General features: G+C 42.9%; 1 protein-coding gene across 3 annotated transcripts in view; it reads left to right on the top strand.

Moving 5' to 3' along the window:
• Positions 1–16,436, top strand: part of LOC138450006 (lens fiber membrane intrinsic protein-like) — a 189,606-nt gene extending 173,170 nt beyond the window's left edge. For all 3 annotated transcript variants that reach the window (XM_069604810.1, XM_069604809.1, XM_069604808.1), the window contains exons 3-5: positions 12,297–12,446; positions 13,692–13,811; positions 15,906–16,436. In XM_069604810.1, the coding sequence (XP_069460911.1) occupies positions 12,297–12,446; positions 13,692–13,811; positions 15,906–15,946 (311 nt within the window). In that variant the 3' untranslated portion in view covers positions 15,947–16,436. The remainder of the gene's footprint in view (positions 1–12,296; positions 12,447–13,691; positions 13,812–15,905) is intronic.
• Positions 16,437–21,312: the final 4,876 nt, after the last annotated feature.

The following is a 21,312-nucleotide window of genomic DNA, read 5'->3' as shown; positions in this document are numbered from 1 at the left end:
GTTGTGCGAGCAGCTTGAGCCAAGTTTAGCTGAGGCACATTAATCCAAGCAAGGAGCTGGCGTCTAGTCTGGTTGAATGTGGCAGCTCAAAATGGTTCAAAGGTAGTATTCAAGCGATGGTAACCTCTGGGTAAGGTCGGCAAGTGATGCTCAATTGTTTTAGTCAAAGTTTGTTGATGGTTCGAAGCAGTGATCCTAATGCTCTGGTGAGTATTTCAACAGAGTGGCAGTTCTAGCGTTCAAGTCATTGGTATAACTGCTGGTTTGAGTTAGTGAGTGACAATTCAATGGTTTGACTCAGGGTACGGTGATGAACAGTTGATTCAAGCAGGTGACAGGCTCTGCGAGGTATGAGGTGGCATTGAAGTGGTTTGAGATGCATGCACACTGGTTTGAGGATTTCAGTTGAGTGTCAAAGGCAGCACTGGCTGGTTCTGTTGTTTGAGATGTGGTGAACTCAATTTGAAAGCAGTTGGACCGGTTTGAGGCAAGGAAAATAGGGGTCCTGCCTGTCGTGGCTCTCAGGGTGCTGTGAATGCTATGGTATGGTGTGGTTCAGGACTTATTAAGCACAGACAGTCACCTCACTCAGAGGCATCAAGGTTCGGAAGAACTGGATCAAGAAAGAATATCAACAGAAGCCCATTCCCCTTACCCTCATAACCCTCCTTCTCAAGATGGAAACAAAAAGGTTCTTACTTTGTGGCAAAAATCAATCCCTCATAGCTCATTTGGGAGTGAATTCCACAACTGAACGGATTCCCAATCGATAGAACCAAGGAGCAGATTGCTCCTTGTTCTCAGGCTCCCCAACACAGGCAGGATGGCACACAACTGCAGGGGTCCTTCAACATGTTGAGGTCCTGGGTACCATTGTCACTGGCATAGAGGCAGGTCTTGTCTGAGAAACAGTTCACCCCACTCTGATCCCTGGGGGTGGTTAGGGTATAGAGCTTCCCTCTGCTTGGACACTCAGTCTTCACCTCACTAGTGGAGGACTTTGGAAAGATGAACTCTCCCACATAGGGCCAGTGAATTCTTCCTCAGGCTTTTGTTCAAGGATGAAACAAAGAAGGAGTGGGAGACCCCTTCTTTTAAAGGCAAACACCCATACGTGATTGGACTAAAGGTAGCCTGCTTTAGGGCTCCTGTCCTTGTTCTTAGAACAAGTGGACCTTTCCTTCTGACACTAGACCCAAAGTGTTTTGTGCTAATGGAAGTGGGGAGGACAGGAAGGAAAGATAGAGGCAGAGAAAGAAGATGGTGGAACGTTCCTCTGGCTGTAAAGAGCTCCCTCTGTCTACACTACACCAGTCCCTTCCCTTCTCAATAGGATCAAACGCCCTTTTGGTGTGCAGCACCCTGGTGTGAGGCTAAGCCTGTTGTGAATGGGTGCACCCTTTGATTCCTGTTCCTAGGACAACTTCCTCTTGAGCAGCTGTCTCTCTTGGCATGGTGTTACCTGCCCTCACAATGGTATAAAGAGTAGCAACCTGCAAGGCTACAGTCTTGCTAGCAGCAACAAGGACAGCCCGTCTGGGGGAGAATACACAAGACCCTTCAATAGCAGAGCTGGGCTCACAAGGCTGACACATGTTCAATATCAAATTGATGTGGCTTGGATAACTATGAGAGATGCTGGACACCATACCTTAAACGCTTACATGCAAGTTGTACGTGCAACCAGGACAGCATACTCAAAGTAATGTAGTTTTTGGAACAGAGTGCATATCTTAATTGCAGCCTCTGCACTGCAGAGACTTGGCTGTTACAGCAGCTGTCAAATAGGCACACTTGACCAGCTCTGTGCCACTGGAGAGCAGGTGCTGCAGATCAGGCTACTGATGCAGCAGGGCACATGTGTACATTATGCTTTTGGCCTGGAAATTATTAAAGGGGAGTAAGATTTGCAGATTAGCCTTTCAGAGATGGAATTGCCTGCATAATTGTATTAATTAATAAAACTCAAAAAAGCCAGGGCATCTATACTCTTGCCACACACCCCCTCATGGGCATCCCATGAGAGAGCATGGGCAAGGCAGGACATAATTTCATCCTTCGTGGTTTTTACTAATGCATGAAGGACCTCCTCATGACGTGCAATCTCCCATTTTAGCGTTCTTCTGGAATTGACTAATTCTCCTTCATTTATAAACAAGGTTCCATTTCTTCACTGTAACTATAAAATAGTCTATTAAGGATGACCCATGATGACCAATAAACGTTTGTTTGCCAGATGTTGTCCAACCATTAACAATTCCTAAGCCGTAGGATCCCAAAAAAGTAAGGTCTGCTTCCCGCTCTACTCAGTTTTTCAGAAGCTGGGACCCAATTACATATTAAAATGGCCTTTTATGATGATAAATTGGGGGCTTCCGGTCTGGTTCTCAAGCAACCTTTGAAGAATATCTGGTAGTGTGTTGATTGTTTTCTTTACCCAATTTGCTTTGGTATTATAAACATTAAAAGTAAGTTCATTTCCCCCTAGCCTCCCTCAGCCGTATCATAATGAATTCCTTAGAAATCACTTGGAGGACTACTAATATTGTCCTAAAATATATCATGTGCGATGGGTGAGGAGGCGGGATGAGGAAGAGGGATGATATATGAGAAGGAGGCATGAAGAGTGAGGATGATAGGTGAAAAGGCTGACTGAGAAGTGAGAAGGACAAATGAGGAGTAAGGAGTACTCACCTCCTAAACCCACCTCCATTTCTTCTACTCTTTCTGCAAATGATCTTGCTTTGTACTTTGCTCCAAAAATTTGTATCATTTACAAAACCCTTGCTACTTACCTTCTATCACCTCCCCCTGCGCACATTTATCCACCACCCATACTCTCCTCTCCAACTACTATGTCTTCCTTTCGCCCCACCAACTCTGATGTGATTCGTGGCCTACTCCTCAAGGCCAACCGATCCTGTGCCCATAATGACCCACTGTTCGAGAACATTGTGAAGTAATAGCTCCCAGTGTTGCTCCACATCTTGCTTCCATCTTCAACTCCTCTCTTGACAATCAACTTTTCCTTCCTCCTATGAAACAGCTACTGCCCCCCCTCTCCTTAAGAAACCTAGTCTAGATCCTAACTGTCTTGCCAAATTTCATCCTGCCTCTCTTCTACCACACTATTCCAAATTCCTAGAGCGAGAAGTATTCAACCGACTCAGTGAGTTCCTGGACCATTTTCAAACTGGCTTCCGACCTCTGCATTCTACCGAGAGAGCTCTCCACAATGTCAGCAACTTCATCTCTTCTGCTCGTCATGCTAACCTTTCATCTATTCTTATTCTTCTCAACCTTTCTGCTGCCTTGGATACTGTTGACCATTCTGACATTATCTCTCCTTATCAGAGATAAGGCCCTTGCTTGGTTTGCATCATACCTTGCCCACTGACAATTTCAGGCGTCCTGGAACAGCCTTACCTCCCCACTCACCACCCTTACTGTTGAAGTTCCACAAGAGTCTGTCCTTGGTCCACTTCTCTTGACTCTCTGTACTTGAGCTCTTGGCACCCTGATCTCCTCTTATGGCTTCTACTATCAACCCTTCGCTGATGACACTCAGATCTTCTTCTCGTTTTATTCCAACCAGCTGTTGTAACAAATGTCAAGCTGTCTCTCCGCTATCAAATATTGGATGGCGTCTCCCTCGCTCATGCTTAACTCCACTAAAACCTATGTTCTCTACTTCCCACCCAGTCAGGCCATCTCTTCTTCTCCCCCTCTTCTTCTCTTCTCTCCTGACTAGCTTCGTTAGTTGGCTTACACTCGCAACCTTGGTGTCATATTCGACACATCACACAACTTCTCACTCTTCATCTCCAAGTCTGCCAATGCAGCCAGACTCAAACTCCTCAATATCAGAAAAATATATAATCTTTTTCTGTTCAATACTGCTAATCTCCACCTTCGACCTTTTAATATCAGACTACTATTACAGTCTCCTCTATGGCCTACCCAACTATACTTTACACCTCTGGATGAAGTCCTCAACTTTGTAGTCTGCACACTTTTCAAACTTTGTCGCTTTACCTCTACCTCCTCTGCCAGTCACCAGCTTGGCTGGCTATCCATGAAACAAAGGGCTAAGTGTAAACCTCTTCTCACCATCTTCAAAATTATCCATGTACCTACCCCACTATACTTATCTGCTCATATGTTCCTAAGTGAAAGAATTGTTCTATTAAGACCAAACCAAAAAAAGGTCGATTTAGAAAGACTGAATAAAATCGATAAGTCGGTCATTCTAAATCGATCCAAAAACCCCTCTTAGCCACCTTAAACTCTATCTCCACTACCGCCCACCTTCCCCCACCCGTACTTACCTTGCTCTGTCGTTGCTGTCCTCCTCTCGGTGCGCAGCCATTTCGAGAAGAACAGTTGCTCCCTGAGAGGCAGATGAGTGTGTGCAGTGGTTGACAGGTGCAATCCGGCGAGGGATGTCGTGGAAGTAAGGTAAGTCTTTCCTTGGGTGTGTACATGTATGTGAGGGCGAGGATTGTGAATGTATATAGTGGGAACAGGGGGAACTAGGGTGCAAATTGAAATGTAATGACTGACAGGAAAGTATGGTGCGGGATAGGAGGGGGCAGGGGGCGTGAAAGGGGGGTTCAGGGGTGAAACCCCCCCTTATACCTTAAAAACCGAGGGCACTGTGACAGTCGGGACCCAATGTGATACTACAGCATTTGGGAGGCGACACCAAAACAAGCAAAATAAATCGGTCTTTTTGATGTTCGACCTTCAAAATGCAGTAACATCACATAGAACCGCTCATATCACTTCCCTACTCTCCACCTCACTCATTACCATCATCCTCGGCTCACCAGCTTGCCACTACTCAGCCCCTGTGCTCCCTCTCGTTTCTACTTGCTCTCTCTGCTCGCTCCCCTAATCTGGAATGCTCTTCCATGCCCTCTCCAACTCTACCACGATTTGAATCCAACCTCAAAGCCCACCTTCTTTCTGAAGAACCTGTTTCCTAGTACTTTACGCTATTGCATTACCCTTTTTTCGTCTCTGCTTACCCATCACAGACAACCCTACAGCACATTTTGGTCACCCCTCCATACATAATTTAGTACCGTCTCCACCATCCCATTCCTATGTCATTCTATCCTGTCCTCATTCCGGGTTTATGTTTCCACCTTCCCCTGAAACATCCGTTCTTGAAGTCACATTCTATCACCCCATTGTAAAGGACTCATGTCCTCCACTCTGTATGTCAATGTTACATTTGGTATGCGTTTTGTGTCAAAAATACTTTGTTTTCCCTGTAGTTTTACAAATAAATGAAATAAATAAATGAGTAGAAGTGAGTAAGGCTAATGAGGATGTCTTAAAATGGACACTGCACTTTTTCATCACATCAGAAGGCAAGACTGCAGCATTGTGTGCAGAAAACATACAATGACCATCTTTGGAAGCTGCAGAAGCAGTGTTACACTACTGCACTGAAGTTAAGCCCTGATGGGCTTTTGTGAAGCTGAAAATCTGGAAATGGAGAAGCGAGTGCTCCATCACTCAGTACTTTTTGCCTTAATGATTTTTGAATATTCCCACCTTACTGCACATATTGGGGCATGTTATTGTGAAGGTTTTTTACCTTTGCAGTATGGAACGGGATATTGACTTCAACATTATGAAAAAAACAGCTCATAATGGCCACTGCCTCCTCGTGCGGAAATACAGTCCATGGAGAGCCTGCTGCCTCTCTGATTGGCAGTCCTTGCCTACTTGAACCAATCGTAGGCGCCAGCAGGCGGAAGCCGGCCCCCACAACCAAGGTCCTCTCAGTAAGACCTCTCACTGTGCCTGAAATCACCCATTTCATCTCATAAGGCAAGACTGCAGCATTGTGTGCAGAAAACATACACTGACCATCTTTGGAAGGTGCAGGAGCAGCATTCCACTGCCGCACTGAAGGTAAGCACTGATGGGCTTTTGTAAATCTGTTTTTTGAAAATCTGGAAATCGTGAAGTAAGAACTCCATCACTCACTACTTTTCTCCTGAATAATTTATGAATATTCCCACCTTACTGTACATATTGTGTTTTACCTTTGCGTTGGGGAACGGGCTATTGATTTCCACATTACGAAAAAACTGCTCAAAATAGCCACTGCTGTTCTCATTCTACTTGATCTCTCCTTTGCATTTGATATGGTCAACCACTACTTCCTCATAGAATGGCTCTATAATAACCTAGGTATCTCGGAGCAGGCACTGGACTGGCTGACCTCCTTCCTCAATGACAATCCGTCCCAGGTTATTCTGGGCTCTTTCTCCTCCCCCACCTCTATCTCCACCTGAGGTGTCCCCCAGGGCTCCAACATTTCTCCCTGGCTATTTAACACTTATCTTGCTCCGATTGCCCACCTAATTTCCACCTTCTCCCCTAACTTCCAGTGTTATACAGATGACACACAACTCTTCTTCAACAATGCTCTGAACCTCTCCTTACTCCCTCCATCATTCCTGACTGCCTATCTGCCATCCAGTCCTGGTGTACTTCCAATGATCTCTTCCTCAATGCCAGCAATACTGAGATCCTTCCTATTGGGACTCCTGCACCCTCTTTCTTCCCCTCCCTCTGGCCATCCTCTATGGGCTTTCCCCCTTCTCCTTCATCTGAAGCCAGAAACCTTGGAGTCATCTTCGACTCCTCTCTTTCCTTGACTCGCCACATTCAGGACCTTGCCAAGAAGGTCCACTTTCAACTCCACCTCCTCAAAGGAATTCTTCCTTTCCTCAATTTCCCCCAGAAGCTCTATGTCTCTGGAGCTCTGGTTCTCTCTAGGCTAGACTACTGCACTAACCTTTTCCTTAATCTACCCTCTTCTTCTCTATGACCCCTCCAGCTAATCCAGAATAGGGCTTTAAGACTGATCCTTGGCCTCAAGCCCAAGGACTGCATCTCTCCAGCCCTTATAACTCTCCACTTGCTCCCGGTTGCTACAAGGATCAAATTCCAATCCCTCTGCATCATCTATAAGGCTGTCTGGGGCCGGGGACCACTCTATCAACAACTTTCTCTCACTAAATATTCTCCCTCCAGAGCTTTACGCTCCTCCAGCACCAACTCTGCTAAACAGCAAGCTGGTGGCCGATCTCTTTCCTTGGCAGGCTCCCTCCTTTGGAACAGCCTCCCCTTCCTCTTTGTCTTGAGCCGGATCTCCTCAAATTCCGGAAGCTCCTCAAGACTTTCCTTTACACCTCCTCCTTCCCTAGCTCCCTCCCCTGCAAAACCCCACAGTTGATGAGATTGGTGACCAGGGCCCTTGTGTGTCCTCCTGGCTCCTGTCTCCCACACCCAATCGCCTTCAGCCTCCGCCCGCTCCCAACACTTGCCTTGGCACCCACTGACCTGTGCCACCACAGGCATGCACTTATTTATTGGCAGCTGACCACCCTCACCCAGTCACATAACAGCTGATCGCTCGCTAGCACTTCCCTCTTAGTACACCTAGCACTTACCCCCCACTCCCTCTTCCCTTGTTCTCTCTCTGCACTTGCACGTTCTGAATTCTCACAAGGCCTAGTAGTTTCACCTCTAACTTTCATGTTTTATTTGCTTTTCATTCATGTTCCCTCCCTGTTGCCCTGTGGGTGCTTTGAAACACAATTTAGTTGATGTACAAGCGCCTTACAAATGAACAATAAAATAAATAAAATATAGTGTTGCAGGAGTCGGCATAGTCAGCACACAGCCATAAGTAAAGCTGGCATGAGCCGGCTTTTGCCAAAGGATTCAAGACATGTGGTTTGGCATTGGTAGTGGCCAAATGGCTACAGGTGGGACACTGTTCACGTACAAGTTTGTGCTGCCAGCAGTCCCCCATCTTGCCTTCTTCCATTTTCACACTCCTGGACTTTTCTTTTCTCATATCTCAATTCACTTTTTTATGGATTTTTATTTCTGTTATATATTATGGCTTACCCCCCCCCCCCGCAAATGTTTAGCAACATAGCAAGGGGGCAGGGAGTTTGTTTAGAATACTGTCTAATTTTATAATTCAATATTTGATTCAGGTATAATTCTAATTCAGTATTTCCAATTCAATATATTATTGTTTTGGAAGTAGGGACATAAGTGGTTGTTTTATACATGGCAGCATTCATTAAAGTGTACAAACCTAATTTATTTTGTTTTTCCCCATATTGTGGGCTGGGGCATTTCCATTGTGATATAATGGGCAGAACTGATTCCTATTTGTTTATTCATTTGAATGGCACTCAATTCCTAACTTTTTGACTTTTGGCGCATTTGGCAGATTCCAGCAGCAGATCCTTCTGTGTGTTTTGCTTTAGATTGTGCATTTAGGGGAGGGATTGTTTCCTATGTTTGCATACAAAGTCCCAAAGGGCAATGTTAGTCAGTCGTAGATAGTTTATTTCGGTTCATACAATAGCCTAAAAATTTTCAACATGCACAAATTCAAGAAGCACCACAAAAGAAATCACGTTTGACAATTCCAAGACATTAAATCTGATACAGAAAAGAATAATCACCACTTAATCACTTCAATAAACATTCAAACCGGTGCCCCTCATTTAGAGGTTATTCGAATAAGAAGCAATATGGTTTACAGTGATAGTACTGGAAAAAAAGTGTTGACAAACAAACGTTTCAAAACAAAAGCATCGAAAGAAAATGTTTCGACATCAAATAGAAATCATGTAAACAGTCATTTCGTCGAAACAAAAGCTTTGAACATCAAAACCAGATAGTACTTGAAAAACCGATCACGTAAGGGTTAAAACACTAGAATCTAAGAACGGGTAAAGAACCTTATGTAGACACTTACACACAGCTGACAGTTGAAAACAAACTGCTAGTGCATGAGAGAACCGGAGAAAGAAAACACCTGCTGACACGAACATCGTATTGCGTGACAGAAAACATTAGGTAAACAGAATGAATAATGATAATGAAATGACAAAATGACAAAATATGACCCATAAAAAAGACATAAAAACAAAATTAACCAGTAATTTCGATATTTCAGATACGTAATGAGTGCCATGATCGAGTATGTAAAGACTCAAATGGGAGGCAACCAATTAGTATATGGTGGTTACACGTACAATCGTGAAATGATACGTAAAGAAATAACATACTGGAAATGTACGGAGTACCACAAATCAAAGTGTACGGGAAGAGCAATAACTGAAGGGGAAAAAATACGAAGCACTGGAGAGCACAATCATATGCCAGATAATACTGCTATACGGATAAAAAAGACTTTAAATGAAATAAAGAAACTCAGACACATGAAAATGAGGCAAGTGGATTGATAGTAAGCCGAACATGTGAGAAAATCCTGCTACATGTTGCGGCTCAAATGCCAAATACGAAACTGCACCACATACATATGCTGAAATAAATATACCGGAAATATTTCAAAAAACTGAAAAGGGGGAAAAGTTTAACTTCGCCACATTAGAAATAAAACAAGAAAAAATACTAATGTTTACAACTAATGACATGAATTTATTAAATCTTGAAATTCAACAATAAGGCATGGCGATGCAACCTTTAAATCATGTCCTGAACCATTGCTACAGTTTTATAGTATACACGGCAGCAGACATGAGACAGTAATACCGTTGGTATATGCATTAACGCCGAATAAAACAGAGGAATTATACAGATGTCTATTTGGAAAACTAAAAGAGACTATTCCAGAAAAAATACCTAATACAGTGGTAATGGACTTCGAGCAAGGACAAATGAAAGCATTTAAAACAATATACCCAGACACAAATATCCAAGTATGTTTTTTTTCATTTTGGCCAACCCATTTGGAGAAAAATACAAAAACTGGTACTGCAAACAAAATGCACAGAGAACAGCGAATTTCAGCACAGCATTAAAAAAATATTTTCATTAGCATTTGTTAAAGAGGACCAAGTAATTACATATTACGAGACACTAATTGACACTGAATACTTTAAAATAAATGAAGAACAATTTGCAGATTTACTAGACTATGTGGAAAGCACCTGGATAGGGCAACTAACCCAAAATGGAACAAGGAGAAAAGCAAAATATGCAATTTCAGTATGGAACTGCTACCAAGCAGTGAAAGAAAACAGAGCACGAACCAACAACATTCAAGAAGGAGGGCACAGCAGAATTAATAAACAATTTAACGTAAATAATCCAAATCTGTGGCATTTTATAAAGCACCTAAAAATGGAACAATCAGCACAAGAAATTAAAATAGCTCAAACAATTTCAATGGAAAATACACATTAAAAAAAATAGAGATTATGAAGAACGTATAGTGAGTATCGTAAACAGGTTCGAAACAATGGATGCAATGAACTATTTACAAGCACTATCGTATAACTTAAAATGTTGAAAAGTTTCAGCGTAATCCAAAATCCACAGCAAGAAAAAAACATAAAAATCCAGATGAAAAAAATCGCCAAAAAAATCCAAGTTGTCCATGGTGATGCAATCCAAGTAATAGGTCATCCAGAATCCGTGCCAAAAACCAACCATCAAAAAAGCAAAATCCATCCAGTTGTAGAAAAAAAATTCCAATCCATGATGCAAAACCATCAAAAAAAAGAAATCCATCAAGTAGTAGAAAAAAAATGCATTCCACGATGCAAAATGCCATGTCCTAAGAAAAAAATCCACTCCAATTTGAAAAAACAAAATGTATCCAAGATAAAATGGAGAGAGCTCCAGCAGAAGCACCCGATGCGAAGGAAGGAACTCGCAAAATGGCGTCCACACACGAATACGTAAATGTCATACGTTGCACGTTGGATTACAAAAATATACAAAAACAGACAAATAAATGATCCAATGGTGCCATCTACTGGTTAAAATATATATCAGTTTTAAGTGAAGCAAAGTTATTCAATACAGTATATATATTAAAAAGTTATTTAATACAGTATCTATGTTAAGAAAAGTTATTTAATACCGTAAATATATTAAGAAAGTTAAAAATAATTTGTGACCATTGTTTAAATATAAAAAAACATGAAATTTAACCTATAAGCCACATGATCTTTTTTTAGATATAACAGTCAAAAAAAAAAAAAAAAAATTACTATTTGAAAAATGACTATTAGGAACAATGTATCCTCAAATATTGTATTTGAAACTTTGGTATTAAAAAAAATGACTGGACACCAGCAATATCACTTCCAATATTAACAAACATCAGAATTTCATTGATCATCAACTGCAGGCGAATATAAAAAAAAGTAGGGAGATTGATCCTGCATAAGGAAAATCAATCAAATGGGATCCTCCGCCTCTTATTTTCAATGTGACTAGGATATTTTATGCAAATGCACATGACAATTTAGATATAATCAATATTTTTCATCCCCTCTATATCCTCTGACATTTTCTTCACTTAAGTAAAGGGACGATCCAATGAGATCTTGGTGTTATACCAGTTGTACAGAAGGAGAAAATGAGCTGTCTTCCTTGAGCAGGAAGCTACATTCACAAAATCTACTATGATCCCAGACACCTGTGCTGAACTATCTTGACATAACAGATTTCAGTGGAGGACTATCCAGGAACAGCTTGGACTTTAAAATCCTATGTTTCCTCAAAGCTATCAGATCCATTTAGGAATTATATATCTCCTTATTTAGCAAAATGATATTACTGTCCCAGACCATTTGCCCTGAATCTTGTGCCAACTCTCCCTTCCCCCAGGATTACTCCTTCTAGGGTAAAGTGGAAAGGACAGCGTTAAAGTTAATGTTAATGTTAAAGGATATTTGTACCGCGCACTATCACCACCGGAGTGGTCCCCTGGTGCTCTGGCGGCTCTGAAAAAGGGAGGTGTTGGGGGTGAGTTAGTGGGAATAAACTGGAAAAGTGCAAGAGAGCAGTGATGTGCTGTTGGCGGCCTCGGCCCGGAAGTCTGTTGGCTGGGCTTGGGGTGTTTTACGGTCGGTAGCTGTTTTGTGCTGTTGTGCGGGTCTATGTGTGGTTTGTTTTGTTGTTGCAGTGTAGTGAAGTTTGTGAGGATTGTTGTGTTGTAGGCTTGTGGTTGTGTTTGGTTAGAGTTTGAGAGGTGTATGCATAGGGGCAAAATTGTTAGTGGGTTGGTTAATTGGACTCGCTGTCTGGAAGCGAGGTGCTAAAACTGCCATATTCTGGCCAAATGATGTGTGAATGAAACGAATACTAGTCTTTCCGAGTCTTTCCAAGTCTTTCCAAGGTGTCTAAGTGTTGCCTGCTTGAAGGTCACAGAAATGCATAAACAGTGCTAAAGCACATTATATTTTCTGTTTGATTCTTCCATGCAGCTGAAATCGATGCCACCCGGGCCTTCTCTATCATCTCATTGCTGCTTTTGCTGGTGGCTGTTATGATGCAGATCCTCGAAATATGGTCCAAGACAGTCCTGTCGGGGACAAATAAGCAGAAGCTGACTGCAATCCTGAGTTTTTGTGCAGGTGAGTCTTGAAATGTATGTAATTCTTGCAACACATGCATGTTTCACTGCGGTTTGTAAAGTAAATTATGCATCTTTCTGCAACTTCTTGGTAGAATGATTAGCAGTGACTAAGAACAGGTTATTTTGTCACACAATGAATCCCGGTTTGTGGTGATATCTCATGCCATTATAAGGCTAAATCATGCCTCGCTTGATGCATTTTTGTAATACAACCGTACTCTGATTTTCACCACCACCTCCTCATGCCTGTGAGTAGTTTAGCACTTGATAGGACGGCAACACATCTTGGAAACTGGGATCCCTGAGGAGTAGCATGGTAATTAATATGGAGGTGGGTGAATAAGCTTCTTGCAATGTGGATGCACCCAAGACAAATCACATTTTCCACTAATGGGTTTAGACAACCCTTGGTCTCTGCTCTAACCTTAATCTGACTCGTGCACAACACGTACAGTCAGTCGACATGGGCTAGAGTCAAGTGGAAGGAACGAGAGTGTTAGCTGTAGTCCAAGGAACTCTGATGTGGCCTATGGCACTGGTAAATTGCACTGGGTAACATGTTTAACCTGTCATAAGTGTTTTTGATGTTGTTTTTGAAGGTTGGTGCTCACATTGGTGATCACATTGAATGCACATTTAAAAAATAAAATGCAAGATGCCACACCACAACTCGAAAAGCAATGTTACCCCTCCATCTGCAATTTAGCACTAATGTAGCTTAATACCACTGAAAAGCAATTGAGCACATGATGAATATGATTGTGTACCCCCTTATGCTAATCAGCAAAGGGGGAGAAAGGAGGGAGCAAGGGAGGATTGGGCCAGAAAGCAAATTCTTTTGGGTGAACACTTTTTAGGTAAGAACGCAGGGGGGTATCTTGCTGGGAAAGGTAGACTTGAATGGGATACATGCATCGGAAGGTGTTCAGACTAACACTGTATGAATGCCTACTTTAAGCCGCACAGTCTTCAGAAAGCAACTTTTACACTAGTTCGCAGATTATGTTCAGGTGGTGTGTCTTTTGGAACGAGAATATTGTTCCATAACATTCTTAATTTACACCTCCCAGTGCAGGTTATGTAACCTGGCTATCTGATAAACTAAGGACTGGAGATTCCAGCAATGACGACACATGCATTCCTTTATCATTTTGCCTGTCCCTGAAGCCTAGGGCAGTCCTGATATGGAGCCGTCTGAGCTCAGAAATGCTTCATGTCTCAAATTGTTCCTTTTCCTTCCTAGGTGCCAGTGCTTTAATTGCCATGTCAGTCTTCACTGGCTCTTTCAGGCCCGCAGGCTCCACAAGGTTTTCTTGGTCGTTCGCCTTGGGTTGGGTATCTACTGCATTGAGCTTGGTGGCAGGTGAGTCTCTAGCTAATAGGCCTTTGTACTAGTATTATGGCCATGATCACTGGTGCATATCTAGCCCTGATTTCTATAGCCTGGATGCAGTCTTCCTCATATCTGTGATGTATTTGTCTATGTGAAATGAAGAGCCAGTGGATGCATTACTTCACTGAGTTGTGGACTACAAGGTTTGACCTCATGGTCTTGGGTGCAAATGCCAGCAACCCACTCAGCCCTTCATTCTCCTGAGGTGGATGAACTAGTATCACTGAGTTGGGTGATAATCAACATTTGTTATCTGTGTACAGCATCAAGATGCTACCCCATGGGGGTGAACATGCGCTCCTGTCAGACTGAACAGTGACCATTCCCTATTTAAACAGTGAGGACCCCCATCTCTTGTATGCCTCCCAGTTAGTCTCTTTTCTGCTCACCCCTTTCTCACAACCACCCAATCATGGCATCTCTCGCCCTGTTGCTCTGACTCATCCCTGATGGCAGTGGCGCATCTGGACTGATTCTAAAACAAGGCTGAGGTTGAATGGTGCCCCCCACGTGGTCCATCCTGCTCACAGGTTTTCCCATCTCCAATTCCCAGCTTATCTTAACTCCAACTCCGGGGTTTTCTGAACTCCATCTCGCAGACAACTAATTCTGAACAAGCTTCCAGCCTTTCACTCCCTGCTGCCTCTGCCTACCTCAGTAGCACCAGGCAATAACTATTTCAAGCCTACATGTCACACAAAACCACACTCTGGCTCCTACTGTTTAGTTCCAATACATTCAATAGCGTGGGATTAATACGTTTTCTTTTGGTGTGGTCTGAGAGATGGACCCTGGGGCCCCATCCTGCAGAGAGTCAAGTGGCTACATGAGTAAAGTAAATGAATGAACCAAGAGCTAATGGGCTGGTGCTCAGTGACTACAGATTTCTGCAGGGGCCTTCATATTGTAAAGGAAAGGTAAAACTAGATTGGCAGATATGCTCTGGCAGGTAACCTCCTACCTCAAACCACAGAACTCCCACCAATGCACTACAAGGAGATGTTTGATCTTTAGTCATCAAGTGTATGTTTAGTGCCTCACAAAGGCATATGTGCAGCCCTTAGTGGCTACGCAAAGATGGCAGTTTGTGTCTTCTACTAAAATGTGCAGTCAGATGAGAGAGGTGAGCATTCTGCCTTATCTAGGTCGGAGTTGTGTGTACTTTGTAAACCTCATTCTAGTGAAGGCAAACACTTTAAAAGCAATTCCTGCATGATCTTAACAGCCTGAGGCAGACGCACTTAAGTAGGTGTTGTGCAGAAACCCAGGTGAGATCTAGTACAGGAGAGTAGAAGCTTTGACCCTCACCCTCCATGCTTACGACCATGAGCTGGCAGCAGAGCCTTCTGACTTAAAGAACATCTGCTTCATTGAACATGTGAAATTTAGCCTGTTCGATGGTGATGAGAATGCTATTGGTTGGTACGTGCCAATGAGACTACACAAGAACAATGCATTTATTTGGTTGTAAACAAAAGCTGCTGTGCATTAAGGCAAGACTTCATTAACCCAATGCTTGCAAGTGGTCTCCATTCATCAGCCTCCAGCTTCAGCCTTTGGATAGACTTTATGCTGCAGACAGGCACAGTGCCATGACTGAAACTACAGGTGATAACTACACTGCCAAAGCAGGTGTGGACAATAGGTGAATAGACTGAATGGAAAGTGCAGAGAGCAAGCATCCTTATTTCTGCGGAAGCATTTCTCAACCGTTCGGGGAATTCTACGCTTTAAGAGTCTGTGGATTTGATGGCACTGTCCATGCATGAAATGGCATTGCCCTGCCTGCACCAGTGTGATAATCAGTTCCTCTTCTGCATGTTGTTCCCTCTTTGCATCTGAGAAACATTCTTTTAAGATGTTATGTATGTCTTGCTTTTTGTTTCTGATGTTTAATGGTGCGTTATATGATCCGCTGGCATGGAATTTTCTCACCTGTATATAAAGAGGGTGGCACATTATGAATGATGATTATTTACCCCATTGACACTCTCACCTTTGCTTCTCTTCTCCCCTTCCTGCCTCTCTCTCTCACACACAATTTCCTCACACTTTCATGTGCAGGAGCTGCTGCCTATCTCGCCTTCAACAATAACCCACAATAGCAAGTAGTGGAAAAAAGGGCGTAGCCGAATAGGGAAACCGTGGCTTCCCCAAAGACTCGGACCCGGTGCACTTCATGGCTGGCACTTTCATCGTGTGTATGGTGCATGTTAATGTATTTCATCAGCTTGGAATGGAGAGGAATAGAAGAATGGAACACCGGAAGATACAGCTTCACAGAAAATATCTCCTTAATAGAACAGAACAACTTTATTTCGGAGGACATCACCATAAAAGTGTACATGAAAAAGAATACAATCCAAATACTATCACCTAAATATTCTTTACACCCTCATGGTCACCTTGTTCAAATTGTAACCCAAAACCATTGGATTTGCAATGGAAATTGCACCAGACTTCTTCTGCTATGGCTTCCCCAATGAACTGAGATATTTTGATATCATCAATCCTTAGGAAAGATTGCTTGTGTTTATTCGAATCTGCTTTTCTGTATGAATGTACTCATTTCCAATTAAATGTGTGTTTTTCTAATATTGTGGGGTCTATTCTTAATTTAAGTTTCACAATATTTATGCTCGGTTTGCCAAATGAGGTTGACATCATTGTTATAAGTTTGTGGTAAATGGATGCTGTTGGGACAATATATTGACCTGCCAGTGGGTCGCTTTATTAGTTTTCAAGCATGATCAAAAAATCTTCAATCAGAGCCCCATGGGGTGGCTCTGGCCACTGCACAGGAATACCTCTGCATTTCGGGCAGGTCAAAACCTCCTCGGATTTTAGAATCAGGTTCCGCGTCCCACAGTACAATCGAGACGTTTGAAAATTGTGAAGAGAGCATGATCATCTAATCAGGGGCCTCAAACTATTTAAGGAAGTTACAAGGACCTTTAAAAGGTCTCTCTCAATCCCTGTTTCGTTTGTTAGTTTTGTTTGTCTGTACAGAGGGGAGTACAGGGAAGGATTACATATTGTTCCTGTTGGGAGAGTTTCAGTGTTCAGGAGAGCTTTGTAGAGTTTGAGGAGTTTGCAAGTGATTTGTGGTGTTTGTAATCTCTGTTTAAACCCTATTCTGGCTGCTTGCAGTTGTTTCTGGTGTTTGTTGATCACTGTTTAAACTACTTGTGTCTGTGTGTGTTTTGGGCACCTGTATTATCTTCCCATTTTTACCTTCACTTATAAAAACAAATCAAAAAAGAAAAAAACCTCCTCTGGCTCTCTTCCCTCTTCATTTTCCCCTTTGTGTTGTGCAAAGAACACATACAAACATAACAATGTTCCTCCTATGCTTTCACTGTTCCCCTATCCCTTTGTGTCACTTATAAAAGGCTATAACATTTTCTTCCTGATTCATAACCTTTTTTTTACTTAACTCATGAAACGTTTGAAACTCTTAGACACCCTTCTTTGAACCTGAGAATCCTTCCTGCGTACGTTTCTTTTCGTATTTGTGTGGAGTGAGAAGCTTTCCATTTAGTCTGTTTGAGTCTCGCATGTATCTGTTTGTTTGGTCTTTTTCTATATTTGTCAACATGTCCTTTTACCTGGAGGATGAGGTGGGAGCTGACCATGAGGAGCTGGATATTTGTCCTTGTTTGATGCTGTGTTAGACAGCAAGATCTGTGAGGAGGGCGAGAGTGGCCCTGAGGATGAGGAAGGGCCTTTAGGAGGCAGCTATGCTGCAGGAGAGGGAGATGAAAGTGTCAGGATCATCAGATGGTGATGTCAAGCAGGAGGGTCTGTGGACCCTTTATTGCACTCAAAGGGAGCCATGACAACGAGGGGGTGATGGAAACATCAAGCCTGTTGGAACAGGAACATTTGGAGGAAGGGGGAGCCATGCTGGAGGAGGGGGGTGGTTGGAGAGGCAGGCCCATCAGAGGAGGCCCTACGGCAGGGGGGAGATGAAGAAGAGTTAGATCTGTCGGAGGGGACTATGCTGCTGGAGGGGGAGGGGGAGCGGGAAGATTCAATCCAATTTGACGGGGCTTTGCCATGGTAGGGAGTTCTCCTTTAGTCAGAAGTGGTGAAAGGCGGTGACAAACTGTACCCAGAGATTGTGGCTACCATGGGACCTCAGGAAGCTGTCAGAAGCGGCATAAGGCATTCAACCTACACTTCAAGTGTTCCTGCAGAATGAGCAACAGTATGTAGACAATGGGGTTGCAGAACAGATAATGGCATCCTAGCAGCAGGGAGAGGTAGCCAGACAGTTGCATGAGTGCAACGAGGAAAGGAAGTAGGTTGGGGGGTGCTACTGGGCACTGAAGAGTAGCCAGAGATGGTCCACCAGTTTCAGGCGGTTCAGGAGTGATCATCTTTCATGACAGCACCCATCTGCTGTTGGGTCAGGGACTATATCAACACATCAGAAGGATAGAATGTAAAGGGCTGTGAATGTGTAGTAATATGGAACCTCAGACAAATGTCAGTCAGGCAGGGTAACCCAAGCAAGAGTGCCTTGGGCATCACTGTGATGTTCACAAACTTTAAAGTGTAGTACAATGATTTGTACACAGTGTGCTAATTACCTGCTTCTCATAAGCTACTACAATGCCCTCCAGAGGTAATGGTAATGAGGATATGTTGGTAAATGCAAAAGTTCATCACAGGAAACACTGTGACAAGTGACCGTCAGCCTCCCAACAATCTGGGCCAGCCAAAACACCCAGACCCTCCATGTCTGGTCAAGCTTAACCTGAACCAGTAGCACCATCCATTTGCTACCACCAACACTACAGCATCTTGTTGGTGATGGTGGGGATGTAGAAGTGGCACCATTTGGGAAGTTGGAGACAGACTGAGTTATGAGGCATATAGGAACATTGTGCCTGCCTGGCCTCTGCCAGTGTGGGAGCTCTGCAGGGAGTATTGGTAGCATCAGCTCCAACACCATACTGCCTTCTTTTAGGTGATTTGTAAGAAGGTAGAAAAAGTAGAGGCATGGACAACTGAGAGAGTCCCAGTGGTTCTTATAGTTGGTAGAGCCATCACAAATTGATTCAGGGCCTCCTGCTTGTGAGCGCATTAAAAGAAATTGACAATAAATGAAAAACAACATTTTTACTTTGCTATGCACTGAAACAATATTGTCAGCATCACTATAACCACCAACCTTCACTGTGGCACCCCCCTCTACCGATGTGACTGGCTAACTTGTAAAGAAATGTTCATCAACTGAACCTGTTGTGTGGTCTTCTAAGTGATAGGCCTCTGGCTTCCTTCTGCCTTAGCCTCCGGTAATATAATGCTCTTTCCTTTTTAATAAAGTAAGCTCCCTCAGATGTGTGGCAAAGAGGTGTCTCTGATGGTCTTAGAAATTAGATTCAGCAGCACTAAATACCCATCCACAAGGTACCCTAGCCTGGGTTAACTTAGGCATTCCACAGCAAATGTAACAATTACAGATAATTCAGAATCACGATGGACAATCATCACTATGCAGCGGGCACTTGTTGAGAACATTGGTATCAACCATCTGGTCTACAGTGGGCCTGTTGAATTACTGCTGTGGGCCTATGCATATAGAAACCCCGACTGTGGACAGAGCCTTCCCCACCGTCTCTTACATTTTTCTACTGCTGGAAAGTTCATTTTGGTGCCCCCTGAACAAGTTTCAAATTTTGAGTTGAATAAGTATACACAGTCTGATCTCCTACTTTAAAGCAGTGAGTTCCACACACAGTTAATACTCTCTAAACTGTGTCTTACACGGACCTTAATTTGTGTTTACATGGTGACGTCACACGCCCTATGTATGACGTCACCATCTGTATATCAATGGGCCTTTCCAAAATGGCACCCCCTGTGGTAATCACACACAGGAGGCCAATGCAACAGAGGTTTCCCCCTAATCGGGAAACCCCCACATTTTCCATTTGATTCAAGTCTGAAATGGAAGGACTATTGCTACTAACAACAGCATAAGAACATTTTGCATCCATCTACTAAATGAAGTTTTTGCAATATAAGGACACTCTACCCAGTTATTGACATACATATTAGGCAATGCTCTTTTCAGCAGTATCATACATGTTCTTGAAGGAAGCCCAGCCTTGAGAAAGACTGATAATAGGTTAAAACACGTGTTGGCACTAGGACACTTGTAATCTCTCAACTTACATATGGTTTTTGGAATATGGAATAAATGGTTTATTGCAACTTCAAGAGTGACCTACCCTTATTGAGGGGAAAGAAAACGTAACTATCAAGACTGCTAACTCTCATCTTTATCCAATTACAGTTGAAAGCTAATGAGCTCATAAGAGTTAGGGGCATGCACATGGGATGTGGTGTATTAATGATCTCTTTCATGTTTCTGGGCTGTGGGGAAGCCTACATACACCCACCCTAACAGCAGTCCAACCAGCACTTTCATTGCCAAGTGCAGCTGAACAGAGTCTGCTCCACACCATTGGACTAATAATCTCAATCATGTTCTTCATTGTCTTTTGATTCCAAAGCAAAAATGAGGTGGTTTATTTTAATAAAACACCTCTAGTTCATCCTCTGTGGGTTGATCTTATTGTTGCTGCGGTAATGTGATCTGTACTTCTTCTGGTGACTTAGATGGTGGGGGCTTAATGTCCTCCACACACACATCGTCCTCTGTCATCTGATGAAAGTGTGGCTGTGTGCATGCACAATTACATTTCTTCCCAAAGCACCTGAGTCATTTTAGACCATATCTGGCAGCCCGATTTCATCACACTGGTCCCGAGACCTCCAGACATCCAAAACAAGTCAACAGTACTAACTTGCACAGCAAACTGCCCCTGGCGCCCATAGAGTTAGAACCAATCCTAACACCACTTCGTCCCTGACAGCCATTAATTAGTTCCTTGCTGGATCTGATGTTGCAGCTTCACATCAAAACTTCGACCTCTTCCAAAATTCTATACCACCAGAGAGTTGTAAATGTAATTTTAGTGCCAATGCAATCAAACCCTTAGTCTTGTCAGTAAATTTAGTGACTGCTTCAATAATATCATTAAACCCTTCATATAAAATTGAATACAGCCTGTTGGACCTCCTCATAGCAAATACTTTGGCCACTGTTCTTGTAAAGTGTGTCTCTTAGGCAAGAAGTGTAGCCTTGCTTTATATGAAGTAGCTCAGAACGTTAACTTCACCTGTGGAAAACTTCTTGAATGTCTTGAATGCTTTTTTAATTGTATTCTTTTTCAAATAAATTCAACAGCCAAATGTAAATTGGTGGGCTGAGTTTTTTGCAAAATGAACTGACATCATAACTCAACAGATATAAACTATTTCTTCTCTTTCACCTAGGTGATTATTATAGCACCCCTCACATTTTCCCGGCGTTCTGACTGCTTAGACTAATTGTGGAATGCCTGTGCCATGTAATTATTATTGTTATTATTATTATCAAGCATGTTGAAGGGGG

Source organism: Ambystoma mexicanum, chromosome 1p, assembly GCF_040938575.1.
Source record: "Ambystoma mexicanum isolate Mex_15411 chromosome 1p, UKY_AmexF1_1, whole genome shotgun sequence".
Taxonomy (NCBI): Eukaryota; Metazoa; Chordata; class Amphibia; order Caudata; family Ambystomatidae; genus Ambystoma; species Ambystoma mexicanum.
Note: the sequence above shows the minus strand (reverse complement) of the source record. Positions and strands in the feature narration are given on the sequence as shown.